This window comes from Anopheles coluzzii, chromosome 3 (assembly GCF_943734685.1).
Source record: "Anopheles coluzzii chromosome 3, AcolN3, whole genome shotgun sequence".
In the NCBI taxonomy this organism is placed as follows: Eukaryota; Metazoa; Arthropoda; class Insecta; order Diptera; family Culicidae; genus Anopheles; species Anopheles coluzzii.
The window spans coordinates 18,384,160-18,408,745 of record NC_064671.1 but is presented as its reverse complement, the minus strand read 5'-3'; the positions used below and the strand labels follow the sequence as shown (position 1 = coordinate 18,408,745).

The following is a 24,586-nucleotide window of genomic DNA, read 5'->3' as shown; positions in this document are numbered from 1 at the left end:
AGCGGAACTGAACGATTTAGCACTATTCTTAATAAGTTTAAATGTGTTTCGCAATTCTGGTTTAGTTTGTTTGGCATTTTGTCTAGAGACACGTGCAGAAAGAAAAAGACTATTATTTTCTTTGCTTTCGTTGCTGCATCGTTTAATAGACGAGTATCATGAGCTAGAGATCGATCAAAAATTTTGATTTTATATTTTAATGACTTAATTTAAACAAATCTTAGCAAATAGTTAAATTCTAATGCTTTAGGCAGTAAACATTCAAATGCTGTAACAAATTTGTTTCGAATCGAAATGCTCCGTTTTCTCTCTTGCGATGAATGCGCCATCTGTTGAGAGTTTAGCAGCTACAGTGACCAACACAAGAAACGCAATGCTAATTCAACTGATTTTCATCAAATTTATGTCTTTAATTCAATTTTTGTTATATTTCAATCAAACATTGTATGATTAAATGTTAAGCTGTTAAGTCTTTTCCTCTTTCTTAAATGTTTGTTTTCCTCTTTTTCAATGAATTTAGCATACTATGAGTTCGATATTATTGCTTAATACATGACATACGATGACGGTATAGTCTTAAACACTCTTACAAACTCCATTGAGATACACTCAACTCTCTTTTATTTGAGAGGTGATGAGTCTGTTGAATAAGAAGGGGGTTTTCAAATTACAAAGGTTAAACACAAATAAGAGAGGGACAAAAATGTACTGGAAATGAAGGGACTTTAGAAAATGCTCAAATAAGAGAGGTTTTTCAAATTAGAGAGGTATCAAATAAGAGAGGGTTCACTGTAGTTCAATAGAAAATACTGGAATTGATTTAAACATTTGACTTTACTTAAAATATTTCACGCTGGAAATATTGAATGATGAATATGATGAATTCAATGTCAGATGAATATGAAAACTTATTCGTAACCAGACCTAAACTAAAGACGGCGGCGGAAAAACGAGTATTTTAAGCTGTCTTAATCATTTCTGTTCACAAAAAAAAGCTTTGGTGTTCAATTACTCTGGTGCTAATTATTATGATTTTATTCCTCCTTTATCTTGAAGCTTAAAAATGCGAGACAATTCATTCTTATGATTGTGTAAACAGGTAAATTAATGTCTGTTCAAATACATATTTGTGAAATACTTTATGATAAAAAACTTTTTTAAAATACAATTGGTATTGCACTGCAATACCAATTGTATTTTAACCAAATGAATGCACAGGTAGACAAATTGTCCTGTGTACTACAATAAAAAAACAGCCATAAAACCTCCTGAATGTATGCAATGCGATTTATTAGACAACTGTAAACAATTGTATCCATCACTCCACAAGAGTATAAAAAATAAACAATTCAATGAAAAGAACAAACTAAATCAAACATTTGCGAAAACATTTGCAACTGTTACATTTACACTAGTTAGTCGCCTTAAACATTAACACACTTGGCAACGTTTAACTAACACTCTAGTGCAATATAAAATCATATAAGTAAAATGGCTTGGATATCGGTATCAGACCATCCAGTGTCCTGATCATGCAGATAGAACAGTAATTCTCTTTTATTATTAAATTTCAATATACCGCAGCTGTTCTCCAATACCAATGACCAGTACATATGGTCGATGTTACCAGTTAAAGCACCTCTCTAGCACCTCCAGCATCCTGGAATTTCTTTCGTTTTACCCAATAACCAGTAAAACCCAGCAGTTCCTTTTCGTACAAATAGTTTATTTTCCGTGTTTGTGTGTTATGGTTGTTGTTCTTCTTGCTCCTGTGATATGTATTGTTCGTGTACATTGTAGTCGTTACCATGTGATGATGTGGACACGTTTTCGCAATGCTCAATGGCGTTCTTACAATCATATTCCTCTAAAACTGAAACACGATCGCTCACCCACCCCCAAGTACTATTCCGCGTGATGTGAATGTATTTACACGACCAAAACCGAAAGCAAGAGAAAACGAATGGGAATGATTATGCTGCTTATGCTTGTCGGTATATGCGCTGCATATGTGCACTTCGAACCGTGCAACGGCGATGATGTGCGTTTGTTTCCGTTTGGGAGAAATGTGCTGTTGTTTAGAGTGTGCAACTGCATCTCTCGCTGTCTCTTTTTGAACGTGTAATTTCTTTTAAAATAAAGCTTTCCCACCCGACACAAACGAAACACTACCATTCAACGGAACAAAAAAGGACTAACTACCAAAAATCAACAAACCACTAACAACTGTTCGAAACCGTACGAACAAAGTCCCCAACTCTGCTTCTGCGTTGTGAGTGTCGGTGAGTTGTGTCTCGCGTACTAACTAACGTACGTTAAATAGAACCGTAAGTTGGACGTTGATTTCATCGACGTATTTTGTAAAACGTAAGGTGGAAGATAATTATAATAAAATTACTAAAAAACCGACGGAAACGACGGCTCCCGTCCACGTCCCACGGCCAGGGGACACTATCCCATGGAAGGGCGGGGGGGGGGGGGGCACAGTCTTACAGCTCGTCGTGCTTCGGTCCGGAGAACTCGTCGTGCGAGATGTAGCCGTTCTTGTCCTTGTCCTCGTGCTGGAAGATCTCCTCCACCAGCTTGTCGTGCTCGGCGATCATGTTCTTGATGTCCTCCGACTCCTGGCCCCCGTCGGCAGCGACCATCTGCTTCTTCAGGTACTCGCTCACCTCCTCGCGGCTCAGCTGCATGTCCTTGTTCTCGTCGATCTCCTTGAACACGTTGGTGGTTGGGGGCGAGTCGCCGATGTTGATCAGCTCGACGTCGAACACGAGGGTGGCACCGCCGGGGATGACGTTTCCGGCACCTCGGTCACCGTAGCCGAGCTCTGGCGGGATGGTCAGCATACGCTTCTCGCCTGCAGGGGTTGACCAAAAGGGATGAGTTTGGTTGGAATACGGAGATTAAGACGATGAGGCTGATGATGATGACTTACCGACGCACATGTCTGTCAGTCCCTGGTCCCATCCTTTAATAACCTGGCCGGCTCCGAGCTGGAAGGTGAAAGGCTGGTCACGGTCGAAGCTGTAATAAGGAAAGAGAGACCGGAAATTAATAAGATTGCGTGAGGTCTACTTTTTGTGTGGCACAGGTAAAAATTCTACTTCAATTTGTGAAAGCGATTGAGAAAATTCCACTTCAGATGTTGTAATTTGTGCAATAAAGGCCAATAAACTGGAAAATTAGTTGTTTTGTTTTATGCGCAAAACAGTAGTTGTACTAAAAATTGCATAATTTTAGGCGCAATCAAGAATATCTCGTATCGTGTCAATGCATGATGAACTATTATTTTGTATGAGCTATATATTGTTTATATAATTGATAAATGCAGACTGATCCATCAAAAAATTGGCCCAGTGTTATTAATATTCTACACTTTTGGCCAAAGAAAACATCTAAACAAGAAGACTGAGCTGGCGAAACTCACATTGTAGCGAATAATAAATGAAATAATTACACGTAAGCCCACGAATCAACACGAGCAAGTATCACACTAAATCAACTTCAAACACTGTCCGTTGATAGGAAAATTACATAAAATCTACCATTGTGCCCTTTTTCCCCAAAACATTTGGCTCGAATAATTAAACAATGGAGAAAAGATGGAGAAACCCCAAATCCTTAGCTCTCTTCCTCCGTTTCTCACGCTCGGTCGTTTTCCGCAACGTGGTAAAGCTTGAATGTTATTTTTGTAATTAAAAGCAAATATTAACACATGCCACATCCTTTCTTGGCGATGTTTGCCCAGCCTCCGAAGCGGGAAAGGGTGTAATCGATACGGAATAAGGACACTCTCACACCTTTAACTGACACGTCGGTAGGTGTGTTTTACCCAGGTGGAGCCAAAATAAATCGGAAAGATTCGTTGGTGGAAAATTGAAATAAGAATTCCAAGCCCCGAACGGTCGAACGAACAGCTTGCTGATCCGTCTGAAAAGCGGAAAGCACTTTTTCAAACCACGTTGGTGCAAAATAAAACTCTTGCTCACATTTTACACCAATTGATGTTGTGCTCCCTGTGTGTGAGCGAAAAAACCTGCCACCACCCTGACATGTTGATTGGGATCGAAGGGAACAGGTTCGGCAAAACTGTTAGCATTAATAATTGAGCAGTGGTTCGATTGGTTTTTAGGTTCGGGTTTGGCCGTAGCGAAAACACTTCTTGCATCCCGATACACCCGGAGCGGCGGCCACGGTGATAATAATATCCGTGAGGTTTCGCCCCATTCCTGTAGCCCTTCTGGCGGGTGCAATCTCCCGGCAGTCCATTTATATCGTCTTCTCGTCGTTCGACAGGATGCTTGGCTGTATTTTTTTTTTGCGCACCACTTTCATACACTCAGCAACTATTCGGACGGAAGGGTTACAGCGTCGATCCGGAATCGCTACTGGGAAAGAAATGTTTTCAGCCCCTAGGGGGGGAAAGAAATTCTTCTCGATTTATTTGATGTGAGTTGGTGAGGCCATTTGAAAAACAAATCGACCCACGAGAGGGAGATAGAGAGTAAGAGCAGCATTCCCTCCCGAACTGGACCGGAACTGCACCGTGCCATCAAATCACTTTGCGTGAAAGCGTGTGTACAGTCCTTTTTCGCGCGTCGAGTCACCACTTTGTGAAAGTATTGGAGGAATGGAAACACCGCCCGGGAGAGGCTTTAGCCACCCTTTAACCCCAATACGCACACTTGTAAATAGTGCAGCTCTGCAGCTGGACGGAACGGTTGCGCGTGTTTGATAGCTCGAAGCAAAAACAAATAACTTTCGCAAACGAATTATCCAAGTCTTAAGCCCGGGCCGAGAGGACTTTAAGACCTTTCCGATCCCTACGGGGTCGAGCCATCTCTTGAGCGAGCATCGGAAGTGTTGCGGATGCTACGATTACGGCTGCCACTGCTGGTGGAGAATATCTAAATTTTTTAAACCCCTTCGCACCACTTCCCAGTTTCGCTGACATTGGAGACGATTGGACCGGGGGGTTCGTTGGGCTGCAGGAGTCAGTGCAGACGGGAGCGAGTAGGTTTGAGGTATCTTATGATGGTCCAGCTGGTGTTTCGACGTGGTACGTGGAATTATTCACCGGAATGGTGGTGTAATAAAATCAAATAATCATGACTCCCCGGCAGTTGGTGCACTGCAACACGGAGGAGGGCCCGGGCTCAAAAATGGGGCTTGAAATGGGGCTGGCACAAAACTTTACTTTAATTTGTTTCGCCAGTCGGCGTCAGTAAACAGCTGACTGGAGGAGCCGTCCGGATTGATATTTTTGAAGAAAAAAAAATTGATTTTAAAGCTTTTGTATTCCATCCAGAATCTTTGTTTGGTACTGACACTGTTTGAAATACAATGTAAAGTGAGGTTGGCTAATCGATATAATAGTATTTTTGTTAGCAATAATTATTTATTTGAACGAAATTTTTTTAAAAATTCATATAAATTCATCTAAAATATTTATTTGTAAATCATAACATTAAAGCAAGCTTCTATTACAATAAAAAATAATAAAGTTAAACATATTAATTTGCTTATTTTTTAATTTTTAATTAATGTTAATTACAAATAAATAGCAATAGTACTATTCCATTTAAAATTTAAAAAATGTTTGAAAGCCCTTTTAGAGGATGCAGCTCTTCTGAAAACTTTAAATTATTTTGAAAAAATCTATGAAATGTGTCCGAATTTGAAATTGATACATTAAAAAATAATATAATCTCTATGACTCAAAGCTCTCCATTTGAAACATCATTTGCTTCATTGTGAGAAGCAATATTTAGTGTTTATAAATATTCATTACAGTAAATTGTTAAAAAAGGAAAAGATAGAAAACAAAGCAAACTGTTTCAAATGACCAAAAAACTCAATGTATCTTCGACTTTCACTGTCTGGTATCATGCAGTGAATCATCACGAGCGAACTACAGGAAAGGCGACCCCTATGACGTCGACAATTAGCCACTCACGGGTTTGATCTATATTTGTTCATCCCTTATCAGTGAACGTACCCATCATTAGTATGTTAGAGCCACTCGCTAAACGATATGCAACCCTCTTCCATCCTTTTCCCACTGTAAGGGAAACACCTTTGATGGTGCATTCCGCCTAACCGTGCGTTGACAGAAATTAGTAGTTTGCATTATTTATGAGCACCGAGCATGGCATATAAGGGCACGACTTTTCGCCTCGCTGTTACACTTTTCTCCAACGCGTTGCTGTTTTATTTACCCTGCTTGACACTCTAACGGTACCTGGATGGTGGGGAGCGCGACAAGAACTGGGCCACCAGACGGGTAATAGAGTGTCGTTTTGCGGGCTGTTCTGTTGATGCTAATCGAAGGAAAACGCCAGCTTGCGCTACGATTTCTTCATCTTCCATTGCTTTCCGGGTTAGTCACGCGGTTCATTTGCGAATGGATTCAGTTGTTGTTATTCTTCGGCATTTAAAAAGCTAAAAAGTCCACGCTGATAAGAACGAATGAAACTTGTCATACGTGGTTGGCTAAAATGCGACAAAAATCAAGCATCGTGGCACATTTTTTTTAGCTGAGGGTTGCTGAAGCAACGCAACCGCTGCTCTTCCGGCAAGAAAGAACAGCAAAGGCAATGGCGGAGTGCGACACAACCCGTTATGTTTGCGCGAGAATGTACGACTGTTGGCGCGCTGTTTGCTGATGATGCGTACGTGAATCGCAGAAAAAAGTGCACGACAACCACGACGACGTGACGGGTTGACCGTGGTTACGCAACGGTTCGTGTCATGGAACCGGTTTGAAGGGTTTGGAACGATCGCGAATATATTTGCAGTCCAGCTGCTACGTAATGGTACGGTGCTCATCTTTTGGTCATCCATTTGGATGCATACAATTGTGGTGGTGGTGGTTGATGGAAAGAATTGTGGAAGAAGCATTGCATTGAGTACGAACGATACTGATATTGTTGGGGTACCCTAGCAAATGGTTGAATTATTGAATAAATAGAGAAGAATAGAGGAATCTCCAGAATAGTGGAAGCATGTTGTATCATATTCATGATGTGAAAGTATCATCAGTGTATTTGATAAGGCACAAGACGTACTTTTGAGCTATAATTTACAGTTTTTGTAAGCCTTGTCATCAAAATGGGGTTACAAGAATACATGATGTTCACTGAACGGCCACATCAAGTTAAATATATAGCGAAGTAAGCTATTTTACAGCTGACATTTATTATACGTGAAATATCTGATAGATAGCTGACTTAACCACAACCATCAGATGAGAAACGTAAACAAATGAAAAAGCGCAAGTAAATCATTCCAAGATCTTTAATGTCAAGCCTTTCGTTAATTCTCGGTCAATAGTTCATGTATTCTTCAATTATGTGATTGTTCTGCTTGAAAAGATACTTAATTATTGAATGAACATCAAAAGCAGAAGTTGTATATCTCCCAACCCATTAACGTCACCTGTCATTTTGCTCTGTATTTCACTCTGTGTGAGATTTTTCGCGCATACCAGATAAAGAATGAACTTGTGGCACCTAAGAGCTATTCAAATTTACATTTCACGGTCTTAGCCATTTTTGTTTACAAAGCTTACATACTTGCAAGTTCGTCGTTTCTTTCTCAAAGATTCTTACTGTACTGTTTTTGTTTGAATGTTTTCTTGGCCATTTTGAGATAATATCAAAGTTGTACACGCTTTATTTTCTTATTATAAGAAGCAAATCTCTTTCTTTGCTTTTTTATGCTTTTTGGTAAAAAGTTACCTTTTTCTTATATTTTGTGTCTAATATTTACAAATCAATTTAGTTAACCTTTTTATACAATTTCCTCATACTTTAGAACTTCATTTTTCGATTTTAGAACATTTTTTCAATTCTGTTTCATCTGTTTGTTTTCTCCTTCGGCATTAAAGAAGTGTTTGCTTAAAATACATGATTACCTTACACTTTAAATTAGACCTGCCATATTTGAGGAGTTTTCCCCCGTTCCCTTAAGGATGAAGCTTTCTCCCTCCAAACAAATGTTGCGCTTGGAAAAACATGAAAAATGACATTCATAAACAAATGCTACCAGTCCCTGGGAGCTTACCGCACATACTGCCAGCCAAAGGTTGACAATGTCTACATTATTTCGCTCAAGAAATGTGTCATCGAGCCGAGCTCGACAGCGTGGGTGACAGTGTCTTCCACTCTAGCATCCCGGTACAGCCCGATGTTTCTGCCGGAATGAACCCTGTCTGCTAGTGTACCGAGGCAGGGAAATACCCTGTTGGCCAGGAATCACATGTAAACCAGAGCCACCACAGCCACCAAAAAAACAAGGTACATAGACAAGACAAGCAATAGACTGTATGTCCCGGGCCTCACACAAACCGGAATTAGGAGGATCATTTTTCGACCAAATCCTTCCCGAAGCACGCTCCTTCGGCAAGACGTCGTGGTTCGCTTTGCGGTGTCGGTTGTCACCTTGGATGGGAGCAACAGGATTTATTCGTCGCCGTGGTTTCCTCCAGGAATTGTGCTCCACAATTTTGTGAAAGCGGAGAGGGCTGCAAGTGTTTTCTTGCCGGAATGCCCCAGTGGAATTTGGAGGAGTAGGAGCAGGAAAAATCGTTTCCCTAAGACACACTCCACGCAGGACGGTTCATCGTCGTCGTGTCATGTTGATTGAGGCAATTAAAAATCATCCACCAAATTAGGCGCCTCCTTCCGTCACTCCGTGGCTCCGGATAGCGGGATGACAGACGGCAAATGGTGGCAAATAAATGTCTGGCTGCTCCGGCTCCGGATGTACACAAAGACTAATTGTGGTCATCAGAAATTGTGTGGAGAAATTTCGCACACGTCACCCGGGCCGAGCTAGGCCGTCCGATTCGGGGTGATTTAAGTGTGAAAACGGGGGGAATAAAAAAATAAGAATTATATAAACTTCCTTTGGCGGCGCAGTGCAGTAAAGCTGCGGTGAGTGGGCATTTGATGGCACTTTCGACCCGTGCTGGAATGATCTTGAACCGTCCCAGTTTTGTTGTAATGTGATGGAGAATGTAAAAATAGACAGGTGAAAGTTGTGAATGAACCATATTCGGAAGAGGAGGCTCTTTTTGTGTTTTTTGTTGTTCAGAAGAGGGAATTGAGGGTAAGTCGTTCGCGTAGGTCACAGGTAAATCAAGACATTATGACTCCAAGCACATCCGGGTTGAAATTAAACGAATTGATTCATAACTGTACCGTACGAAAGGTAGCTTCTAGAGTCAATTGTAGCGATTCAAATCACACAACACCTGTTTGACGTAGATTGAAGATGCTTTTCTTCCTGTAACAATATTGTGTCAAAGAGTTCTTTCCCCCGCTCAACCTCTGGAATCAACAAATATTCAAAACTGTCGCCATAAATATATCAATAACCATAACCATAAAATAACGACACGAAAAATCCAACCGATCGAATTTATGTACCCCTTTGCAGGGTGCAAATGCAGCAAAAAGAATCAACAGAGCTTGTACCGGATGTTGCAAATTTGTTCTTAAAGATACGGCAAGGTAGTGAACAGAAAAAAAACACACATCCCGCACCACCGTGGGGCTTTGTTTTACGACGCAATTGACGTTCGTTTTTGCCCATTTCGGTAGACTGTGGGATGACATAAAAACTATGTATGTTGTGTGGTACTCACGGCAGTACTGTTCAGAATACTAGCGCACAGGGTTAAAGGTAAGTACCAAGGAAGAGCACAACAGTACAACGGAGGCTGTTGCTTTAAGTAACCAAGGATCCCAGGTCAGCATTACATTATTTACGTTTATGATTTGGTTGTATATTTTGCAAAAGGATTCTTCCGTCTGGTGGACCTTGTATGAATGAGCACAAAATGGTCAGTATTTTTTACAAGGGCTTGAAGAATGATGTAAATTTTAATACAAAATATCACAGAGACTCGCGGAAATGGTGATGCTGTAGCTTCTGAAGCCATTTCCTCCGATGCTCTCATCAAATTTTTAGTTTTGAATTATATTTTAAGTCTTTAGATTGATGATACTTTAGAGCCTAAAATACACCTTTAACATAATAAACTATCTCAATCATTGCTTCATGTATGATACTACATTCATTGATAATTGAATGAACACTTGTACAACATGTAAACTCAAAGATAAATTTTAAAAGGGCCTTGGATCATCTTAGTTCACATGTAAAACTGATAAATTTTACTATTGGTTGATTAAAGGATACAGTGCTAAATTGTCTAAAGTTACACACGCTGGCCACATTTAGATGTATCAACAAGTAATATAGAAGCTCAACTTGAGTAAGATGTAAAAAAGAGAAATGAATATACAGTTACAGTCATTAAATTTCAAAGAACAATGCTTTTTGTAACACTTTTGGAAAAAATAACCTTTGTAACACAGTTTCTCAATTAAGTTAACCTTTAATTCAGTTTCCTAACCTACTAATTCAGTGCAGCTGTACCATTAAGTAAAGTTTCGTTTAATTAAATTTCCAAAAGCTCCTTCAAAACATAACGAAAAACTTGTTTCCCAACCGATCCGTCGCCTATTCGATCGATCAAATCGCTGTAGCGACTAAAACTTTTATCACCCTCAACAACGTCCACACAATTGTGTGACCAGGAAAGTGAAGGGGAAAGTGTTGCCAAACTTTGTACCCTGTTGACAGCCCTGTTCAAATGACAGGCAAGGGAGCGACTGCTTTGCTTTCTTTGTGCTGTGTTTTATTTGCACTCTCGCGTTTATCTTCGCCAGGATGACAGGGAGCAATACTGCTGCAGCTGTTTTTTTTGCAGCTAGTATGACGCTAGAACACGCGAGCAGATGCCGCGTGAACTTGGGCACCCGTGGACAGTGTGATCTCTGCGTCGACAGTCGATACGTCAGCAGCCGACAAGCATGCAGTATCTGTTTAAAAATTTATCAACCGAATTTGGATGGCGTTGGGTACTTTTCCCCCCTTTTCTTTCCTTATAAAAACACGTTGGACCACAGCTGTAAGATTTGTTTGTTTGAAAACAGGGAACATGTTACAGTACACGTTCCGTGGAATAGTTGTACTGCTCCAAAATGAGAACTGTGAGTGTGTGTGTGTGCTCTTACTTGAATTTTACGATGCCATCGTTCCCGAATTCCAAGACCCAACCAAGGGTTTCATTTCTTTTGCTGTGCTCATTTGAACCCTTTCCTCGAAGGCACAACCATTGCCTTTGGGTTGATACATTATGCATCGAGGCAGGAGTGGCGCAGCACATGAGGCTTTCGCTTGACTACTTCATCAAAATCGTTTAGATTTATCTCACCTACATGTCAGGAATACGCTTACTGACCGCGCAATCGATCAGGGGAAGTTTTAAGTGTTGATTAAAAAAAAAGAGAAGCAAAAACCTTTTTTTTTTAGGAAGAAAAATTGGAAAGTCGGCCGAAACTCTTAAAGAGGCTTCTTTAAAAAAAAGGTGAAGAATTTTAACACTTTGAAACAAGGATCATGTTAAAGAGCTTTGGTTTCACACTGTGCCAGCATTATAGCATGTAAATGTGGTATAAAATTACACCTTCGAGTCCTCGCCGAGAATTCGCGAAGCATTACGGTATGGTAACGCGTCCCCCGGCGGGTGCCTTCGTTCGTTCCAACCAATTGCGAATTGTTGATGGCAATGGAAACAAATACCGACACATTGGGCTAGGAGAATCGCCTCCCTGTACTGCTAAAGCTCCCACATTTATTCGCGCCCAGAATTTGGAGATTTCGCTTCCGTAATCCCTTCGACCGTGTGTGCGCGTTGCAATTGTAGGAGTAAAACCGGTTCGGTTAGGGTTACTTTTTGAGGGGCTGGAGATCCCATGGACTCCCAACTGCTCTTATGAAAATGAGACAAGTGTAGTCATACATATTAGATTTTTTGCATGAATATCTGATTTATCCAATTGTTTTTATCCACAGCCGTTGCGAAATTTCCTCCCCATTCATTGCTCTAGCTCCGCGGTGCGGTTGTTGTGTGCAAAATTGTTACCTCCCCCCTGCAATGTAGACTACGAAGTGCAATGCAAAAAAGATAGGTTTAGGCGATAGAGCAGGATCTCTTGCCACGAACAGAGATAAAATTGCTTGAAACAACAACGCGCACACTTCAGCTACGGTACGGGAGCAAAAGTTTCAACCTCGGGACGAACCGCCCCGAAGTAGTGCTCGAACACGGTCGCATAGCACATGTATGAGCATCCTTGAGTGGCCGATTAAAGGGATTTACCGGAAAAGCGGGCTGGCAAACAGGCAAGCATGCAAACTCAAACGGCTAACGTGTAACGGGCAACGGTACAGCCTACACGGCAGGACCACGGTACAAGGTGGCAAGCACAAAGGTTGTGTGGCAAACGTGCACACGAGAAGCGAGATCAAATGGGAAACAAATTTCCCACTCATAAAACATTTTCCACCTCCAGTGCATGAATCTCGTGGCACGGTGTTTTGAAGCGGTTGAAAATTTTATAATGATGTTATGACGACATCCTCTGGCAGGGCACAGTGTAAGGAGAAGAGAGGCGCCATAAGAACGCTTAATTTATCACTTTTCCTCCGTTAGTGTGGTGGAATCGTTCTGTGGCGTAGCAGGAAGCTCAAATAATAACGCACACATCCCAACCCCATCACGTGAGCGTTTTGGGTGGTATGAGTGGTAAAAATTCATAACAAAATCCCCTTCAACATCCTCATCAAGACGGTTGATGACATATTGCTACCCTTTGACTGAGGAGATTCTTTTCCTATCTCTTGCTCTCGTGGTCTGACCACGCGGCTAGACGAGCGCTGCCCGACCTACACGCAGCGGAGCGTAAAGTGTCTTGTCATAAAAATTGAAACTTTCTACGATGCGAAAGCAGCATTTTTATAGTCGTTCTTTCGGTGTGATAAGATGCAAGACACCACACTGAAGAAGAGGGGGGTGAAGACAGAGGAGATACACAAGGTGGGTGGATACTGCTCCTAGACACGCCACAGGCCAGTCACAATATTTCCGGAAATTAGCTCGATAGAATGTCATTACGGCTCCTGTCAGCGGTGGTGGCTTCTTATGAGCCCTTCGCATGGCACGCTTATCTTGCAGTTGGCGGCAAACGCTAGCCTGCCTTCTTTTGAGATTTATTAACTTTGCTGTGCTTGCCGTGCAGCTCGACCAGAATGACCCGATTATGTTTCAATTTGTCGCTACTTGCAGTTGCAGCTAAAAAGGTAAACGGGGGAAGGCGTAAGATTACGGTCATAAAGCTTGAGGTAGTCCTTGGAGAAGATGGTTTCAAAGACAAGGATGAAACAATATAGCTTTAATTGCGTTTAGAAGAGACAATTGTATCTATGTTTTTGTATACAATAATTTAAGGAGATCTAAAAAGTAATATTATTGATGAGTTCTTGGGTTTGTTAAAAAGTACTCCACTTTGTTTCGTATTTATAAGTTTTAGAAGTCACTTAAATAGTTCAAAAGTATTTGATATCCCTTGTTTAAAGTTTAAAGGTAATGTAATTTTTGGATATTTTTTTGCGTGTAAAGAGCGTCTTAAGTCTTAAGAGAGTTGCTAAGAGTCAAAAAGATTTTTTTAAAATACTAAACAATTACAGTTTTATTTAGCTTTTTAACGTTTCTTTTTTATCTAAATATTCAGTTGTTGAAGTGTTGAATTATCTATAGGCACTGGATTAAATAGTATTCAAATTTTAGTTTTTGGAGGTTTTGTAGGTAAACCGATTGAACTAATAATAGTTTGCTATAAGCAGTATTGAGGAGTTCCATTATCACATAAAATGTATACTACAACACTTTGATTCGTAATTATTCATTCTTCAATTCCACTTTAAAATTGTTATCCATGGCTAAGCATACTTGTTTATGTTCATAAATAAGGTTTACTCGAGATTTAAATTTAAATAAAATCTTTAACCTGAAAATTACACTTAAATTGGAGCATTTCTGGCATAACGCATACTGAGTCCTGATTGATTGAATTCACTTCGGAACTCCCAACGCTGTTTTGCATCTCGCATGTCTACCCTCCCATCAGCAACAATGCGCCCTTGTATGTTATCCAAATTTCTTACCCAAAGCTCCCATACGTGCACATCAATGGAAGCAGTGATTTTCCGGCATTACATCAGCAATCACTCACGTTTCTCGTTACTCTCCCTTTCAGCCCGACAATCAAACTCATTCCCACCGATGGGACTTTGGTGGCAAGCAAACAAAAAAAAACTCTCTTTTTCCCCGAACGATAACGTGTGCAAAAGTCCTTAATTTAGTTCGCTTTTCTTGCCGTTCCCTTTGAAAAGAAGAAAAATCCCAAACAAGTGCTTTAGCTCCATCGATACTAAACGGGGAGCTTCTGCAGCATTGATGGGACGCAAAGGTACAATGTCCTGTTAGTAAACGATCGTGCAACGAGAAGCCTATCCCCGAACAATTCCGGCTTCGTAGCGCAAAAAGAATCTCGGAACAGCGCGATCTGCTTCATAATTGATGAGATTGAAGTTCATCTTTCAGGCCTTCGGTGCGTCTTTTCTCTGCTCCTCAGCTAACGCTGTCTCCTGACCTCTTTTTTCGTCTTTTTTTTTCCTACGCAACGGCGTTGAGGGGTTGTAATATGACAAAACTTGATATCCTGATGCGAGACCATTCGTCCCCGAGGACGATAAAACATATGCGAGTCCCAAGGAAAGAGGCACATGCCATGGCTGTGTAACCTGCACTGAAACCATGCGTCCGACCACACCGGGCAACTGAGCAAAGTGTGCAACGAGCCTTGCTGCAATATTATGTCCCATTTTCCGGGCTCTTTAGCAATGTTGAAGCGCTACCTTTGAGCCGTGCCGGAAGAAGCATCTTCCCCATTCCCAGTGTAGCTTTGGTAGACAAACTTGCTTCCCGCTTTGAGGATGATCATGTTCTTACCAACTGGTTAGTAGTGGTTTTTCGCGATTTCCGTTCACTTTACGTACACGTTTGTGTTTGTATGTGTATTTTTGTTTCCCCATACTTGAGAAGATTTTTTCCTTCGCCGTTTTAACCGCTTTGCCGACCATCGTATCACGTCGGCTCGCTCGGAGGATTGTAGCGAACCAGTCAGCATACTACTGTTCGCGCCAGCAACATGAATAATAAACACGTTACACGGGCGGGTGACATTAAAGTGCTACTAAAATACCGCTTGTGTTACTTTGCACACCGTGTTCGTAAAAAAAGGGGGTGCTAGTGTACACTCACACCCAGCCAGGACATGGTGATCTTGTGCTGTGTGGCGCGATTGACGGTGTGTCTTGTTTTTATGCTTCCGGGTACTAGCGGGTACATTACCGGGCGAACGGTACAAACGACATTCTTTCGTGTTGCTCGCGAATAAGTCGGATTAATTTTCAAATTGACCATTGGGAGTGGGGTGAAACTGTTCTACAGGCTCCACTCTTTCAGTTTGCACACTTGGAGACCTCTCAGGTTTTTACAATAAATCTTACCGAACATAAGCGTGCGGTGGTAAAAGATGGTTGTTTTTAAAAAGAGGAGCTTTTTTTTCTTTTCACTTGGGTGCTACATTAAGCTTAAGGTGCAAATGAGCCGGTTCAGTAAATAAAGATGACCTCTGGTAAGAGGTTCAGAGACTATTTGTGTTGATTGATGCTAGGAGTTAAAAAAGAATAAAGCTAGCTCAGCAAACATGTTTCGGTTGGAATTTAAAGGCTTCAGTTGACATTTTTCACTTGCAAGGAATCCACGTGTTTTCCGAATTTTCTATTCATTGATGTATGTTGATGACTAACCATTGGAATGCAGACAAATAAGGCAAACATGCAGTGGTATGAGAAAAAAGCGTAGTATTCATTTTTTACACTGACACGCATGCATACCACGTGCGGTGTCGTATTTGATGGATAACGCAGTTCTTCCATGCAGAACATGAGCGGTATTAGGTTTGTTTTTTTTTTTTTTTTTTTACTTTAGAAGAGCAAAATTCATGCCGTCAATTGTATATTTGAGTTGTAGTAGGGTTTAGAGCACGAAAACAAAAATTAATTCTGCGCAAAGCAATTCACTTTTCAAAAATTTGAGAAGTAATAAATTACAATCAATCAAAAATTGGGGTGTGCAGTTGGGTAAAAATTGAAAGAAGAACCTTAATAACTTCATTCGAAGCACGTTAGATTGCAGCATTTTTATATGCTTTTAAACATATCCAGCTAGTGTAACAAGCCTAGGAGTACTTAAATAATAAAAATACTAGAGCATAGCTGTAATGTCAACGCTAAATTAAAATTCCCAAGCAGAAAAAAGTTTTTCATTTATTCAGATGTATGTACAATGGACTGCTACTATTGTGTTCTTGAAATACACTCAAAATACAGATAGGGGCAGATAAGTCGCTTGTAACTAAAACAATTAATGGCATACAAATTTATATCCTTAAACCGTAAAATTTGAAAATTATGAATCAATACCAGAGTTTAATTTCCATATTAAAAATACATGAGTCATGTGGTGTTCCTTCCTTCCTACAAGTACTGAACAATTCGATGAACCTCGTAAGTCAAGCTCTGCGCAACTAGGAAATGAACTGTTTGAAAGAATTATGCAATAAAAATATTGCAATTTTTTAACACAACTGCAAAACAAACTTAAGCTACAGGAACTCTTTACAATATGCATATTTTCACGCGCATGATCATCGGTTACATTCACCGCACTGAGGCTCCATCAAACAAGCCTAATACCTTCCAAAGGGTAAACCACTGTCAGCTGTCAGAGGGCCAACGAGCCGTACATTTTTGTTCAAAAAATAACATCATTCACTGTGTGGAGCTACCCCATCGGGTGCTAATGAAGGTGCTCGTATCAGATAATCCACCCAACCATATCGGTGATGTAAAAGCGCGCCCGCCGTTGCTGTTTACACCTTACCAGGAGCATTACATGGAAACGTGTGTGCACAGTGCTTAACAATTAAACAAACCCATTTTTTTCTATTCAATCCCAAAGGAGGCGGAACGATTGTTTCCCCATTCCGGCGCGTCTGGTCGGGGCAAATATCCGCTTAAAGTGCGCAACCAATGCAGTTTCGGTTAGGCGCCAATAACCCGCATGCAACAGAGTTATGCTCATCGTGTTTGTTTTTTTTGTGAGCCTTCGTACTCTCTTCTTTCTTCGGCGCCGCATTGTTAGACGTTTGAACAGTAGTTCCCACGTGTTTCCCACTGGTGGCGGGAAATAAAACCCATGCATTTCACTTCCCTTTTCCATTTCGAAGGGCAGATGCCTTCCTGCATCACGAAGCAAACACAGTGACTTCGTGATTATGGCTTTCTATTTCAAAGCACTCTCCCTGTCTCTCTCTCTTTGTCTACTAACAACCATCGGGGAGCATCGTGCCCACCTTCCGGCACGATTTAATCCACGCGACCTCTGTGGTAGCTGCACCAAAATGCTATACTATAGTATGTCCTAGGCAATAGTAAGAAGGAAGCTAAATAACAAAAAAAAAACTAACCAACTTTCTATCTTCATTTGGTGGAATGTCCGTTTTTTTGCACAAAACGGAAGCTCCACTTGCACAATTTCTACGTTTGTTCAAGTGTAGCGTTTTGCCCCTAAAAAAGTGACAGTTCTCTTGCTTTTGTTTTTGTTCGTTGCGTTAATCACGATGTAAAACACGTCACCAGGTGCGTCTGCTGGCGCCACCATGCCGTGAAGCCTTTTCAAAACGCTTGTCCTGTTAAACACGAAAACGATGTGGAAGTGAAAGTACTCAGTATCAGTACACCGCGTCCGTGGCAGTAACAGTAAAAAAAAAACCCGCACACACACACATTCCCTAATTCTTCAGCGCAAACCGCAGCCGGGCGGTCCAGGCACACATAATCGTCGTTAGACGATTTGTAGGAGATTGCCCTCGGGACCACCGCTCCTCAGGACCGATAGGTGTTTGGGTCGCGCACTTTACGTAATATACGCGCACCGACCGATGGCACTAAAACGCAGTGTGAAACGCAGCGATAAAAATACCTTCACCGTTTTGCTGCACTTCGATGTGCGGGATGCGCGAAGACTCTTCAATTATTCGGCCAGCGATGATAGTTTGAATAATTGAACGGTAGGCTCGGGTGCGTCTTGGTTGGGTTTTGCCAAAGCTTGCTAGTGTCGTTAGGATCGTTTCAAATCGTTATGCATTCAACGTGGATAAGATGTATTATGCATAGCAGGCATTGTAAAAAAAAGGCGCTCCAAACTCACGGTAAGCGATCGGTGATTACTTCTGGCTCGTTAACGATGCGTCGCCACTGCAAAAAGATCTTTTGATGCCTCTTTTCGTGCAAGTGGAAACCAAAATGTTGGCCTTCATCTCAGTAATTAACGCTTGGCACCATGACGCGATTATAAACAAAAAACCGGCTTTTGTGAGTGAAGATGGGCTTAATAACACCAAAGGTACGCCGAAACAGTGTTTCAATATGGCTCGTGTACTTGAAATTGATGGGAACGATTTGATGTGATCACTAAACACGAACCAATCTTCATGGTTTTGTGGTTGCATCTGGCACGTGATGAGCATTAAATGATGAGAAAGTTTGTCCTCGGATGATGAAACACGAAAGAGTGTCGTTTTTAGTGCGAAACAACAGTGTGTTTGAGTGAAGAGCGCCTTACTTACTTGCATCAACCATTACTTTCCCCGTATTCAATGTTTTAATGCATCTTAGAAAGGGGTTTTGTTCGATAAATTGTCACAAACAGTATTGGATTTGGAAGTAAAATCCTTTTCCCTTTCTTTTTAATCGTTCAGTCATCGACAGCTCATCAAGCACGCTTCAGTTCAAGCTCGATTACAAACTGTAACTAATTCGCAGTATTGTGCTAACCTCTTCCCCTCAGAACGACCTGCTGTCATTTGCAGGCTCTACATCAGATCAGTGTTACGGTGTCATCCCCTCTCCGTAACAATACACAATCGCTGTCTCGCTTCGGCTTCAGTTCGTTCTTTCGATGCAGCACAGAATGCAAATAGCACCGGACACGACAGCCACCGTATCGGAAGTGCTTTTCCGTTTGCCACCCGAAAGATGAACCTGTGCCCAAATTGATTCCCCCATCATCCCATACCCCTTGCTTGCCAGTGAGTCTCTGCGGAAAAATCAGTCACTCAAGAAACGGTGGTATTATTCCCACATAAATCTGCAAACCCACGAAGCATCAAAACGCTCCGGCAGCTACACGGTCTTATATGGCCAAAGTCTCGCGGAGGGGTTGTCGTAAATCGTTTTACTGATGGTGCGTACCGGGCGCGGGCGAAAAAATACGCTCCCGCCTTGGCCGATTCCTCAAGGGCTGTTGCTCATTCATAAATGATGAGGCCAAATCGCTCATGTTCGTGACAAAGGGGGAGGTTCTTTGGAGGTGCGTTTCATGCGGTAGGTAAGATAATTGCTTAGAAGATTGAGATTTTTACGAAAAATGCTTTGAATAACATGGCAAAAAAGAATGAAAAATTGTGAGAAAACTATTTATGTATAATTGAACATATAGAATTTTAAATTAAACAACTTATTGACCGTAATGCACGCAGCTAACTTTAATCAAAACAATTAATCTGTACAATTCTCGTCTCGATGTTACCATAAATCAAAAAACATCCTGATAAACATCGCGAATAATACCCCAGCATAAAAGCAGCTTCAGCCGAGCACAATGTTCGGTTGGCCGACTCATCAGCTGCATAAAGATCACCTAACCACCCAGACACGCTGTAGCCGTACGCAATGCGGTTTTCCATTCAGCAACTACGCAGCAACGTCACGTGTGAAAAGCTTTATTGAGAGATTGGTAATTTATGGCAAATTGTAGAATGTATTGCCCCTTGCCTGTCTTTACACACGCGCACACTGCATTCGACCGGTTGGGACGTAAAAGCGATATAAAACCGTTGGTCACGAGGAAAAGTGAGTGACAAAATGCGTCTGCTGTGGCACCTATTGACACCTCTCACCGTTGGCTGACCGTTGGGGACCGAAAAATGGGACCGCCGACGGATTATCAGTTGAATGTTACCGTGTCATCCCCTTCGCGTGTGTGTGTGTGTGTGTTTTGTGCACAGAGAGAGAGAGTAGCATCAATTTTCCCTCAAATGCATCGGCGAACGCTGATAAGCCGCGCTTCAGTACGCCGTGCAACCGTACTGTTAAGGTTCACCATAATTAGACCATTCGGCGGAGGCCGTTTTAACACATTTTCACCACCATCAGCACCTACCTGGAGTCGAATTTGGTTCCGTCGGTCAGCTTGCCGGTGTAGTGCATCGTCAGCATGTCGCCGTTCTTCGACTTGACGGTGCAGCCCTCGGGCACGCTCACCACGTCCACCTTCAGCTTGGACTCGCAGATGGCCACCGCCACCAGGCACGACAGGACGATGAGTTTGGAAAGCATCTCTGTAAGGGGGAAAATAATGGACAATGGTAAAATCAATGGAATCGCGCGATAGGGAGGTAATTTAAAACAGGACAAATCATAATAGAAGTGTGGAGATTATGTTCACAGTTTAAGTTAGTACTGAGACTCTCATTCCAGAGAAGTTTAGGTATAAACTGTATAAACTGTAACTGTACTAATAATAAAATAAATCTGTGATTTTCTGCAACATTTTGTTGACTGTTTACCTATTATATGTTCAAATTATGAAGAAATCTCTTCCAAAACCTTCTTTATCTTTATTCTTATAAGGAACGTTTGTAACCTATTCCTATTATAATCCTATGTTAAAAGCCATACTTGTTGGATATGTATTTAATAGGAATAGTAACCAAACGTTAGAACCGAACAGCTCAGCATTTTACACATTTATAACAGTATCATTTTACAATAAATGATAGTTGCCTAAATGTACCATTCCACAAATAAGGTTGTTTCAAAGTATATTAGGAACAATAAAAAAAAACGAAACAAAATTAGATGAATCTACAGTGTATTTATATGACCAAATTGCTCAAATCTATGCTTTACTAGCTACAATAAATTTGTTATTGTAGCTTATCGGTGAAATTGCATTAATTATGAATGAAAAACGTGATAATTTCCATCAGTAATCTCTCACTTAGCAATATAACTCAAGTCTAAAGTTTCATGTTTGTGTATCAATTAAACTATTAACTTAGTTATTCTTCTTAAACTTTGATGTCATGGTCTTAATTACGTTTCTTTTTTAATAAACTGTTTTTGAAACCGTGAAGCTCTTGGTGCACCTGGTATTTCTATTATTTCGAAACGTTTCGCGCAATCAGACATGATTATTTTCGCCCGCGCGTGCACTCCCTATCGTTATCGTATGTGAGTTGTGACCTTTTCCACTCCTCCGCCTTGTGTGGTGCTGCGTTCCCCACACGATAAGAGCTTACGTAACGATCGCAGCAGCAAGGCAAATTAGAAGCAACAACACAAAAAATCCGCTAGCAAAAGCCAATAATCAAGCGATAAATGCAACGCAAATTTGACCTTGCACTTGCCCCCTCACATACACAGCAGGGGTGAACTGCAACAAACGATCGGTCCGTGATCGTGACCGTGCAGTTGCCAGCGCACAATGTTTCTGTGCTGTGTCCCACTTTGCCCAGGTTCATTCTCATCCTCGCGCCTAAAAAGGGCACATGCATTCCCTTAACCTGGAATGTTGCATTCTACCAGTTGTGTACTAAAACACGAAAACAACTGCGTATTCTCTCCAGCACGATCACCTACTATGCACACCACGATCGTGTTTCTCCTTATTCGTAGACATTAGACGGAGCTCGATAAACGATCGTCACCCTCTTTCCGTTTTATAACGGCATTTGAAAGCTAGCTCTTTGGCTGGCTGTACCAACATTCCTCATGGAAACACCTGGAATACGGTCGCTCCACTCATGTTGGCTGCCGCCGGTTTTCGGCATCTCCCGGGAAGGTATTCGAAACGTTCACTTTTTTTCCACTACCGCCCCAACCGGGCGTTGTTTTTCTCCATTCGACAGAGAATGCCACCCATTTATCCGGTTTGAAGCGCCAAAACCGGATCTATTCCGGCGAGGATCCGGGAATGCGATTTCTCATGAACGATGTTTTTTGCGAACATTACTAACCTGTCGCTCGTTTTTCGTTGCACACTTTTTCTAACTAAACAGACACGGCACAGAAAATGAAAAAAAAAAACAATTGCAATGTCTAAGCGGAGCTTAATAGTGGAGAGCAAAAACTGAGGCCAAGCTTAACAACAAACAACGCCACACGCACGCACCGCAAGAATCCGACCGCGGCAAAGACCCGGTACTCGTGTGGAACAGAGCTGAGGACGCACTGAGCTGTACAAGAAGCGACGAGGTATGGGCGACCGCCGTCGACAGCGAGCAGATTGAAAGTAGTCCAGATTGCTCCCGGGCAGTAAACTTTCTTCGCGACTTATGCGCGCCGTCCTATCTCGGTGTGCGCCCCTGGAGGGGAGTAACAAACTCGCCTGCTTCCCCGGATACGTTCACTGTGCTTGCGGCACAGGGTTGCAGAGGGTGGTTGCAAGGGACCGGTTCATGCCGTACTTGCTTATGTTGCAACCACCACCACCACCACCACCACCACCAACGTCACAAATCGAGCCGTCTCGCTTTAACTCAAGCTAGCTTTTAGCTGCTTCTCATCTCGCCGTTTTGTTCATCTCGCTCGGCTCTATCTCGGTTTCACTCTCCCCCAAACAGGCACACATCTAAACCTTCGCACGCACGCAAAAACATGCTGATAGGGAAAAGTGGCGATGACGTTTGCAGCCGCTAGACAGCCCGGTCCGAGGGCGAATTCTACAACTGCGCCACGTTGGAAGTAAACGTCACGAAAGACGATCATCGTGCGATTTGGAACGGTTCTTGGAACGTGGCACGTGGAGGTTAATTGTTCGACGAAAAATAGTTTGAGAATTTCTGTGATTACAAATTTCGACGTAAGAAGTCGCACACAGACACGCAGAGTCTTGAACCAATCGCTGTTGACAACGTGTCCACGCTGTGTTGCCACAAATACCTTCAACTTTCAAAAACGAATCTAAGGAACAGAAAATCTTAACGAGCACAACACTCTGGTCAGCTTCTACACAGCCGTACACTCACCTTTTTGCTTGCTGTGCGATCTATCACTGTTCTACTACTAACTATTCCGTTCCGTTCCGTTCGAGCTCACACACCGACTGTACGGACGTTCGCACGGGTTAATACTTGTACGCTTCGGAACAAACCGCCACAATACACCAAAACACGCACGGTGAGCCGTCACAATATGATGGTGTGAGCGGAATTCCGATAGCGGATATCTTGACACATGAAAATCAATTGTTTTGGGCTTTTTTTGGGTGGTTTGATAACATTGTTTTGCATTTAAGGGACTGACTTGCGTGATTTTTCGTATTTTTCTTGAGTTTCGGTTATTTCGGTTAAGTCAATCTTTTTAGTATAAATAGAAAAAAATATCTTTAACATAATTTATTCATTTTTACATCATTGGATGTAATGAACTCAGCTCATAGGTGATTAAGAAAATGCTAAATTTTCAAAAATTGCAAAATAAATAAAGATAAAAGTTGAAACGTTCTCCCACTGTGTGCTGCGTGTTGGAATGTACGCATACCACCATTACACAGATTACAACGCGTTTGGGGTGGGTTTGTCGCGATTTGCTCGAATGAACACACTGTGTTACAGTGTGTGTGTGCCGTTTTGAATCAGATGATAATGTAAGGTGAACTTCTATCGAATATGTTTGTACATCTATTTTAGTAGTTCCCACATACAATTGAATAGGATTACGATTTACGTTTTATATTGAATTTTTTTAGTATGAATTCTGTTTGGGATAGAATATTTTACAAAAGAATATGATGAAATATTTTAATATTTGTTTATGTTTATGAAGTACATAGCGTTGAATAAATGTAAATTAATTAAAAAAATATCTTTTAAAAGTTGAAGATATAAAGACTGCCCTAAACCAAAAAAGACAACTAACTTATTAGGAAAAGTACCATTAAAAGACGTCGAATCAACTTGAAAACTGGCAAATAATTTTGTATGGTGTCCAACTGTTGTTCAATGGCCTAGAAGTATGAATAAAACGTCAATTTCATTGGTCCATGTTTATCTAAAATTCAGTAACAAATGTTATTGTGATTAATTGCTGTTCCATACGTCTTTAGAAATTTGTTTGTTATGTTTTGTTTTTAGAAGAAATTTTAGATGTTTTTATCCATAAAACTGATGTACTGCAGTAGAAACACTCCTGCTAAAATTCATTCGATTGAAGCAACAGGTCCGTGTGAATGAATTCATCTCTTAGCTCTGTTTCATATCGATTGTGCTCGCTCTTACAGCTTTGAGCATAACTTTTTCTATGCTTCGCTATGTCGCCATCAAGAAAAAAAGAGATCTCCGAGGCCGCTGTTTCTCTCTACACATCCAACCGTCTTCCTTTTGGTGTATGCACTGCTCTTCAAGCGAGACAAACGTATTGTGTGCATGAAGAGACAGTGAAACATTTTTTTTAATATAGTGACTTCAACGTTGAT

The 24,586-nt window shown here is 41.4% G+C and overlaps 1 protein-coding gene across 2 annotated transcripts; it reads right to left on the bottom strand.

The window, feature by feature from the left end:
• Positions 1-1,705: 1,705 nt before the first annotated feature.
• On the bottom strand, positions 1,706-23,265 carry LOC120957005 (FK506-binding protein 2). Of its 2 annotated transcripts, none has more exons than XM_040378904.2 (4): positions 23,139-23,265; positions 20,270-20,447; positions 2,939-3,027; positions 1,706-2,860 (listed from the first exon to the last, which is right to left on the bottom strand). In XM_040378904.2, the coding sequence occupies exons 2-4, from the start codon at positions 20,443-20,445 to the stop codon at positions 2,490-2,492; spliced, it is 636 nt and encodes a 211-aa protein (XP_040234838.1). In that variant the 5' UTR covers positions 20,446-20,447; positions 23,139-23,265; the 3' UTR covers positions 1,706-2,489. The 2 variants fall into 2 exon arrangements, with proteins under 2 accessions (XP_040234838.1, XP_040234841.1); XM_040378907.2 differs by lacking the exon at positions 23,139-23,265 and adding an exon at positions 22,283-22,415.
• Positions 23,266-24,586: the final 1,321 nt, after the last annotated feature.

Bases quoted from the DNA above. Each gene is read 5' to 3' on its own strand.
- LOC120957005 (XM_040378904.2), bottom strand. From the start codon at position 20,445: ATGCTTTCCAAACTCATCGTCCTGTCGTGCCTGGTGGCGGTGGCCATC. The intron at 3,028-20,269 runs GTAGGTGCTGAT...TCCTTATTACAG, and splicing joins GGAACCAAATTCGACTCCAG to CTTCGACCGTGACCAGCCTT. The intron at 2,861-2,938 runs GTAAGTCATCAT...CAACCCCTGCAG, and splicing joins ACTGACAGACATGTGCGTCG to GCGAGAAGCGTATGCTGACC.